Raw genomic sequence first — 9,506 nt, forward strand, 5'->3', positions numbered from 1 at the left:
TTAGCACCTCTACATCATCCATGTTTTCATAATCTTCATGCAAAGCTGCAAATAAACCATATGGGGCGTACAAATTAGTCAAAATATGCTAATAAAAGCTGCATTTAATGCAATCTCACCGTGCAGATGAAACAATATCCGTCCTCTTGTATTTGGTCTGAAGAACCATAAATAGATTCTTGTATTCATTTTGAGATAACATGCTAATGCCAACACTTCCAATCGTTTCCCCAAATGCAAGTAGCTCCTATCAACTTCATTAATTAAACAATATATAATAGCAATAATAATGAGCATTAGATTTTAGTTTTATTATTATTATGATTATTATTATTATTGTTATCATAAAATGATGTAAGCATCTCGCCAACCTCTTAGCTCAGGTCATCTATGTCAAGTCTCATGTCTCTATGTTGATCGAACAGATTTCTAGATCCTTGATCAATCCACAATAAAACAACTACCGGCTTCTCACAGTCCTTCTCCATAGACGATCTGCAGGTAAATTAAGCCATCATGGGAACTTTAAAACACGTGCAATTACATCGACATTATGGGTGAACTTACAAAGTTTCGGCCTAAAATCAACATACAAGTAATGTTCTACGAAATGCACCAAGATGACACTATGCAGCTTCTTTCTCAAATCAAGATTAACATTAATGTTCATGATGAAAATAAAATAAATTATATGGAGTAATTTGCTTACCTCACCGACCAAGGACTTATATGCAATGTCTTTCTTTAGTTGTTTTTTCGTCTCTGCTCAAAGATCTTCTGCAAAGGAGTCAAGTACATCTATCATGTCAAATGAACAAATACAATAATTTAAAAAAAATTAAAAAAAATGCTAATGTCAGTACACAAAGCTACCATCACATTATAACATTTTCCAAATCAAATACTGATAATGATGCTAAAAGATTTACTTGTTTTGACCAATCAGGACTGGAATTGCTTACCTATAACATCTGCGGATGCCACTTGACCAACATTATGTGTTGAAACGATCTTCTGTAACCTCCATTATACAACAAAAAAATAATCTAATCAACAAAAAGGTGTTAAGTAATCGCTAAATCTCATATAATCAATATCTAAACTGAGATCAATCAAAACAAACAACAATCATCTAAATTGAAAATAGATATCATACCTTGACGGTTCTAGAGCATGAAGCCACTGTTGAAAATTAGGGATTTAAAGCTATTGCCGGAGTTATTACGGTCCAGATTTCTCCTCATAGTGATCCAACGGTGGATATTTAACTAAAAAGCAGTTTTGTTCATGGGAAACAATATAATATATAATTACATAATGCACACATACGACACTAATTCTACTCATACATAGTTGTCTTTTCCTAATCTTAAATCGTCAACCTCATACGTATAAAATTAATCACGAACCTATTAGTATTATCATTGTATTATTCTTTAAAGTCCTCAATAGAAAGGCTCATGAGACAAAATAGAAGATCCACTCAGTTTAGACTCTAAAGTTAAATACCCCGTTAATACCAATGATTCATTCATGACATAATGATGAATAGGCTCGTATATTTCCACAAAGACTTACTTCTTATACCTTTGACAAGACCATAGAACAATATAACTTTTGTTTCATTGTGAGGTTTAACATACCAACGTATGACTTTATTCGACTGTTCTATAAGGCTCATTGATCTTGGATCCCATCTAACAATGATCGGATCCGGTTGTTACAATGAGCCATGTTAGAGATCCATTCCCGTCCTCTAAACACTATGTCACCTATATTTATTATATAGGAGCACATAGAGCATTCACATCTTTATTCCTCGTATCAATTCATCCCTATAATTTGAGAAACTTTTTATGGTTTTCATATAATTTAACATTTCATCAAACGGGGATGAAATTTTGGGAGAGTCAGTTTCAATTTTTTATGTATAGGGAATAAGGATTAAGCGTTTATTTATTGCTTATGATTTTACTCGTTAGCCGGTAAAAAATTTGTTTACAACAAATGCCAACACCATTATTATTGGTAACTTCCATAACTTAATCTTGATTTGAGATATCATTCAATCTCATGATGTTCCATGCCATTTAATTCATCATCAATTAAGTTATTTATAATTTGCATTCACTCGATATGTTTTTTTATTTTAACGGCCAGTTTCATTAACACAAGTCAAGAACTAGTAAGATGTTAGAAAAACAAGCAACGGACCAACCAGAATTACAAAGAGAAATTACACCAATTTTTTCATACAAAATTTTCCTAGATGAAAGGTTTTTAATCTAAAGGTATCCCAAAATTTTTTTGTCTTCCACGATTTTTAAGAAACTAGGCTGTTTATTAGGTAAAAATAACTCCATTTTTATTTTTTCAAATGCACCAACACGTCATGAAAATGACCCGTGTAACGCCTTATTCTTGCTTTAACCAAGGTTGCTAGCTTCATAAATTTTAAGTAAGGCTCGAATCGAGTACACACACCAGTTGCTATATACCGAGTATGTAGAGCAGTTGAGTCACACTACCTATGTTATTATATACTTTGTTTGGGGATATTAACATCAACCTTCATGAATTCAGTTGTACAATCAGTCAATCATCTTCTTTACATAGACTAATCCCTACATTTTTTGCTCTTCATTGAGATGTTTACAATAGTCATCAAGTTTCTAATCTTCTTTCATAAGTTGCAATGTTTTAGATTTTACAGCAATTCTTGTTTTGATTGTTAGCATCATTTATTTGGAGGATTTTAGAATTGGCCAGGGCATGGGCCTACTACTAACTTATTAAAAAAAAATAATAACTCTCTTTTATTTTCTTGTGAATGTGTCTTCCCTACTTGAGCAATCCCAGATCGGCCCATGATTAAACCATTCATGTCTTTTATTATTTGTCATTGAACGTTTTAAATCCTAACTAACTTACTTATGATAGCGATGGTATTATTATAAAACATCTATTATTATAAGGTATGTGAAAATATGAAATACCTTGTATAATTATACCTGAAGATTTGATAATTAAGCAACAATGATACTTTGTGTGGTGAGTGATGACATGTCGTCCCAAGTCACCTCACCATTGGGGTGACAATGGCAGACTCACCTTGTGTGCTACCCTGAACGAGCGCGATGGAAATAGGGTCACACTTTTTTCCACCTAATCAAACTAGTCAACTCATAATTTTATTAAAAAGGAATAAAGATTAAAAAATAATCGTGCTTTCAGTTAAGCCAATACGTTTTTTTAAAGAGAAGTTAATGAGAGCTTTCGTGGCTACGTAACAGTAATTTGACACTTAATTCACTTTTTGTTATACTAAATATGATCTTATCATTGCATAATCAACATTTTATATTTAGATAAATTAGATTGTGTGATAGATTCTTGTGAATGGAATCTAAAGAATCCTGTCCAGTTTCACTTTCATATATGACGAGGATAGCATATAATCTCGATTTTAATATTCGAGCAATCTCGCCCACGGATAATAAATTAATAATAATCGTAACAAATAACAAAATGTACCACATAAGATATGTGAAAGTTATTCGTTAATGTATTTTATTTTAGATTTACATGTGAACTTCAGATCTACTATTTGGTTTGACCAAATATTTAATTGAAATCATAGCTAAAAATGAATTAATCTAGCCCACAGTAATCACCCACGGTTACAGAAACCACATTACTCAAAACCGAAATAGCTTAATCTTTTATAAGGAAATGAAAAATACAACATCCATAAACACGTCACATTATCTTCATATCAGATTCCAACTTTTGTCATTTAAAAACACATAGTTTATCTCAAATGTTTTTTTGACTAACTTCTTACATTAACTTAGATTATCACTAATAGAATGCTTCAATAATAAGAGAAAGGACATTTAAATACAAAACCTAAATCAGACCAGTCTAATCCACATAGCTAGGGTTATATACGAACCTAACAAGGCTTTGTTCGTGTTCGTTTGTGAAGTTTTTATCGGATAAACGAATGGTTTATTAACAACTAATTGGATCAAATTTCTTGTTATTGTTGGTTGATTAAGGAAATGAATTTGTTCATGAATTGTTCATTAACACAAATGAATATAAACAATAAACTTGGCTAACTGCAAACGGTTAGTGCCAACTAGAGGTGCAAAAACCGGTTTAAAACTCAAAACCTCAAAACCGGTTTGGGTTAAAACCGGTTTGGTTTGGTCAACAAAAGTCAAAACCGGTTTATGATCGGTTTCGGTTCAGGTTGAAACCGGTTTCTTACCATGTTACGATCAGTTTCGGTTAGGGTTTTGATCGGTTTCGGTTCGGGTTTTGGCCGGTTTTGGTTTAGTTAACCGGTTTTAATGAAGCAAATTACAAACCGGTTCCAAACCGACGGTTTCAATCGCTTCCAAACCGATTTGTACATAATCAGTTTCAAACCAGTTCGGTGTAGGTTCGGTTAGCCGATTTATTTGCCAGCCTCTACCGCCAATGATTCAGTCTGCTACCAAGATTCTGTTGGTTTACTTATTTTAACATTCATATTCATATGTTAATTTTAAATATATAACTTTATATATTTATAGTTAATAATTTTGCTTAAATCTACATGATAGGATTAGAAATGTAACTAAAAAGTAATAAAACTTTTAATGAACAAATATAAACATACAAACAAACATCGACTGACATAAACGCATGTAAACAAACATATTATCAAACATTCACAAACACAAATAAACAAACATGGCCCATATCCATATTTGTTCATTCAGTCAATCAAACAAAACTGTTTGCCCATATTCATTAGAGACATAAACAAACTTCTCACCAAACAGTTTCCAAACATTCAATACGTTCACAATCTTACACAACAAACCCGTGCCACGTGGACAATGGGTCACACTCTCGTTACATCACGCAACAAAGAGATCATCGCCACAGATGGGTCCCACCACCCACAAGCCATCAAATAGTCAAATTCCCATTTTTGTTACGTAATTTAATTGTCATAAAATGACGATACTACCCTCACCGTTTATCTATATATTTCACCACCTCCCGTTCATCACTCTCTCATGTTTCATAATTAATATTATAATTCTTATAATTACAATTTCGTATTTGTATTTGTATTTGTATTTGTTTTCGGGAGGTAATTAACTAATTACGATGTTGGGAGTGTTTAGTAGCTCAATAGTCTCACCGCCGGACGAGCTGGTGGCTGCCGGCAGCCGGACACCGTCGCCGAAGATCACCGCCAAGTCACTCGTCAACCGCTTCGTCGGAAACAACTCCTCCGCGGTGTCGATGCAGATTGGAGATGATGTTCAGTTGGCATATACTCATCAGAACGAGTCCAATACTCATCCAATTTTATAATATAAATTAAATTAACCTGCTAATTATCTGAATCAAATAATGTAATATTATTTTATATATAATTACACTATTTGATTCGCACAGTGATACAATTCTTTAGTTTGTACATTAACTTTCTCTTAGATAATAATAATAATTATGTTGGACGATTATTCAGTTACGTGTTGATGTTAGAATTTAAAATTTGTTGTGAGTTTGTTACAATTTGCGCCTAATTTTGCTAAAGTAAATTAGAATCCTTACTATAATACTTTCGCTTAGGCGTTTCGTTGCGGTTAATTAATGATTAACGAGACGTATAAGATGCTTTAGGTAAGTTTTCATAGGAAGGTAATTAAAAGAAAATTGTGATCCATATTATCATACTTTTGGTCAGGTGAAACTTCTCATGTTTTATCTGACACGGGCGACACGATTAAATAAAAGTGAACTGTTGTTTTCGTCCTGTTGTTTGTGTAAATTTGTTATATCAGTCTAAAAGTTTGAAATTTGCTAGTTCCATTCATGTGGTTTCAATTTCATTGCAACTTTCGGTCTTACCACTAACATATTTTGGACTGGAATAAAAGACTTTATTAAACCACAAGGCCGAAATTGCAATGAAGGTTTAACTAGATGAACGAAAATAATAAATTTTAAACGTTATAGCAAATTTGAACAAACTGTACGGACGAAAACCGTAGTTATGTCTAAAAAATTTAATGATTAACGAGTAACGACAGTATTTGGTTGCGCATGTTAACGGTTCAATTTGGTATGTATTTGAAGACTAGGTCAGAAATTTATGCATTACACTGGTTGAATAGAAGATGTTAAATTAAATAGTTAGTAATTAAGATTTAAGAATTGTAAAACAATTTTTCGAGAGATGATATAACTGAAATTACTTAAATTACTTATAGTTTATTAGTAGCACTTGTTATAAATAGAATTTGACGGTGAATAACGTATGAGATTGAGATTGACGTTAGTTTCTAAGTTCTTCGTATATGAAAACAGAGGATATATTAGATTATAGAAATAGAAAAATATATATAATATTAAAGGCACTGATTGTGACGTCATAAGTGGTTTCGTTTTCACTTTAATAAGAAAAAATGAAAGAGTTGGTAAGAAACAAGAATAATTGGAGGAAAGAACGATAGTTTTCTTGATGATTCATATATGAAAATTTCAAAAGAAATTAGACAAAGACAATGCACTTTATATATTATTAATAATTTATTATTATAAAATAATAATTTTTTTTTGTTTAAAATTCAATAATAAGATAGGTTTGAAGTTTTTAACCCTTATTTTTCTTTGAAGAAAGTTATTTCCCAAATTCTGGAATTGTGCAATTTATTTTATATGTTACAACTTTTAGACTTTTAAGGTGTGGTTTCTTCTTGAATGAGTAAATTCTAGGATGACAATGTTTTTGGCACTGTCTGGAAAACGATAGGACGGCAATCAGTTTTTCGGTTGTATTGATGTATTTAATAAAAGGGTGCATGTTCGGTTTGAACTGCTTAACCTTTTTTATTAAACAGGTCTGTCTGCTGACATATTTAATCCATTATTATTTACAATTCACCAACCTGATTAACATGTTTACAACTTAAGTGCTAGTCTCCACATAGTCAACCCGTTTGACCTATTTTGATAAATGAGTTAAACAGGCTATGTTACACCAGTCGGGTCATTTTTAATTTTCACGACGGAGTGATGAAAGGCGTATAATTTAGTCTTTTCATAGGATAAAAAGCAGGACTTTTTGGTGACTTAGTTTTTATCCAAACTCAAAGAAGCATTCAATAATTCTTAAAGACAAAAATTGATCTTTTTTATATCAGACACTATTCAATTACCTCATCTTTCATTTTATCATTTCAATTATTTTTGTAACCTTATGGCTGCTATGGCCCATTGAGAAAGTTGAGTGTTACTTTCCAAAACAAATAAAAATAAAAAGATTCATTAACCTGTCCACTTCCCTTTAAATGGTTCTTAATTTATCCCTTTTACCACTTTATTTGGTGATATTTCATAATTCTTTAACCATCCCATGTATTAAAAAATTTAATATTAAATCTATAATAATCATGGCTGATCTTTTGCGGTCAAAGATGAGATATTTTGTTCGTTCGAAGGAGCCCTCGACAACTTGGGTAGCCTAAAGCAACAATACGGGCTTTCCAAGTCGGCCAACGAGGTTCTTTTGGTCATCGAGGCTTACAAAACTCTTCGTGACCGGGCCCCGTATCCTATAAACCAAGTTGTGGGTCACCTTATTGGAAAATTTTCCTTTATTGTATTTGACAAGACTAATTCTACTTTATTTGTGGCCACGGTAAGTCATGATTATGTTACTAAAATATGGGTTAAAGACTTAAAGTAATGTTTAGAATATGTTTAATAATTAATGTTGAGTGGTGTTGGTAACTATAATGACAGGATCAACATGGTAAGGTTCCTTTGTATTGGGGAATCACAGCTGATGGGTGTGTTGCATTTGCCAATGATGCTGATCTTCTCAAAGGTGCTTGTGGCAAGTCACTCGCTTCTTTCCCGCAAGGTTCGATTCTTGATTCTATCCATCTTTATGTCCAGACAGGTCTGGTTGACCTAAAAATATTCTTTTTGTCGGTTTTTAATAAATGGCTAATTCATTAAATATAACTTCATAATAGTAACCAAGTTTTTTAAGCGACATAAAGTTACTCTTTTTTTTCTCTTCAAAAGTAATCAACTTTTATTTAGTGTTCCAAACTTCCAATCTTGTGAATTTTTTATATAAATGTAAATTTAGTTTTTCAAAATTTAAGGCTAATGAAACATATATGAATCTTGTTTACTATTAAGGGATTATTTATTTCTAATTCGACTTAAATTGAACAATTATGTAACTTGTTTTTTTTAATTAGTGATTTTTTTTGTTTAGATCACGTCTTACTTGAAGTTAATTTGAAAAAACTCGACTAAAATAATAACTACGATTCATATACGTTTCATTTATGCCACTTAGTTTTATAAAGTTAAGACATTTATAAAAATTTCACAACATTGAAACAAGTTGTGACTTTAGTGTAATACTTGAAAAACCTGATTGGCATGTACGAGTTTTATAACACGTTTGGCCCATTTGACCCGTTTTATAAAACGTTTTCCGCAGGGTGCTTCTACTCAACCGCGATTGGAGAGCTAAGATGCTACGAAAATCCCAAGAACAAAATCACAGCCGTTCCTGCAACTGAGGAAGAGATATGGGGTGCAAAATTCATGGTGAGTTTACATAATATTAAATTCAATAAACCCCTTGTCACATATTTTTGTTGGTTTGATTTTAGTGGTTTCTAGAGTATATCCTGTGGCCCCAATGAATAATATGAAGGCATTAGGTATATGTTCCTTTCACATGTTTTAAGTAAACTTGTGAATGATGTTTTGTCAGGTGGAAGGTCCATCATCCATCATCTCAGCCACACAGTAATGGCCACTTCCAGAACATGTGAGCAAGTCCTTTGTTAGGATATAGGTTTCAAAGTGTATGTTGGCCTGTGTATAGAGACAGACATGTTGTTTGTGTAATAAAGTTTGTGTAGACATGAATGGTTAATGTATGGTTGATTGGTTGTGATCTATTTGTGTTGTTACTTACATGATTGTGGCATTATGGATCATGGAAACTTAATTTGATTTAGGATAGCAAAGTAACCCAGATTTGTTTACAAACTTAAAACCCGAAATACCGAAATAGTCAAGACATGTATGGAACAACTATTCTACTACGTGACTGAGCATGATATTAGTTTCAGAAGCTTTTTGCGGGTATGTGACGAGTTGTGGTGATACTTGATCCGATTGCTCAAAACATACATATTTGTATTTAAATTTTATTTTTGTTATTCTTTGGATAATAGAATAATTTACTTAATTTTCTAAATTTTTGTTTTTTTATTTCTAATTTCATTCCGGTGATAAAGTTATATAGAAAATAAAATAATTAAGAATGTATTTGGAAATCATAACGGATAGTAACAAGCTAATGGGCATACATGATATTGGCGTGTATACCCAATACTTGACGGCCGATGGGTATAGAATATGAATTTAGAATGTTATACGAGACTGGAATTACTAATATT

General features: G+C 32.1%; 1 protein-coding gene and 1 long non-coding RNA gene across 2 annotated transcripts; one reads left to right on the forward strand and one right to left on the reverse strand.

The window, feature by feature from the left end:
- On the reverse strand, window positions 1-453 carry LOC143532908 (uncharacterized). Its single transcript, XR_013135265.1, has 3 exons — window positions 372-453; window positions 201-247; window positions 1-45 (listed from the first exon to the last, which is right to left on the reverse strand). It is a non-coding gene; the product is annotated as an uncharacterized LOC143532908 (long non-coding RNA).
- Window positions 454-5,099: 4,646 nt separating this feature from the next.
- LOC143532951 (stem-specific protein TSJT1-like) lies at window positions 5,100-9,061 on the forward strand. Its single transcript, XM_077027846.1, has 5 exons — window positions 5,100-5,371; window positions 7,470-7,711; window positions 7,816-7,936; window positions 8,534-8,643; window positions 8,813-9,061. Exons 1-5 carry the CDS (start codon window positions 5,170-5,172, stop codon window positions 8,849-8,851), a joined length of 714 nt encoding a protein of 237 aa, XP_076883961.1. The 5' UTR covers window positions 5,100-5,169; the 3' UTR covers window positions 8,852-9,061.
- The last annotated feature ends 445 nt before the right edge of the window (window positions 9,062-9,506 follow it).

Source organism: Bidens hawaiensis, unplaced genomic scaffold (assembly GCF_021521415.1).
Source record: "Bidens hawaiensis isolate Kalapana, Puna unplaced genomic scaffold, B.hawaiensis_p1.1 tig00009570_1, whole genome shotgun sequence".
In the NCBI taxonomy this organism is placed as follows: domain Eukaryota; kingdom Viridiplantae; phylum Streptophyta; class Magnoliopsida; order Asterales; family Asteraceae; genus Bidens; species Bidens hawaiensis.

What these genes read in the sequence shown, in the direction of transcription:
- LOC143532951 (XM_077027846.1), top strand. Translation starts at nt 5,170, where the DNA reads ATGTTGGGAGTGTTTAGTAGCTCAATAGTCTCACCGCCGGACGAGCTG. An exon ending in CTACTTTATTTGTGGCCACG is followed by an intron (nt 7,712 to 7,815) that starts GTAAGTCATGAT and finishes CTATAATGACAG; the next exon opens with GATCAACATGGTAAGGTTCC. An exon ending in ACTCGCTTCTTTCCCGCAAG is followed by an intron (nt 7,937 to 8,533) that starts GTTCGATTCTTG and finishes CGTTTTCCGCAG; the next exon opens with GGTGCTTCTACTCAACCGCG.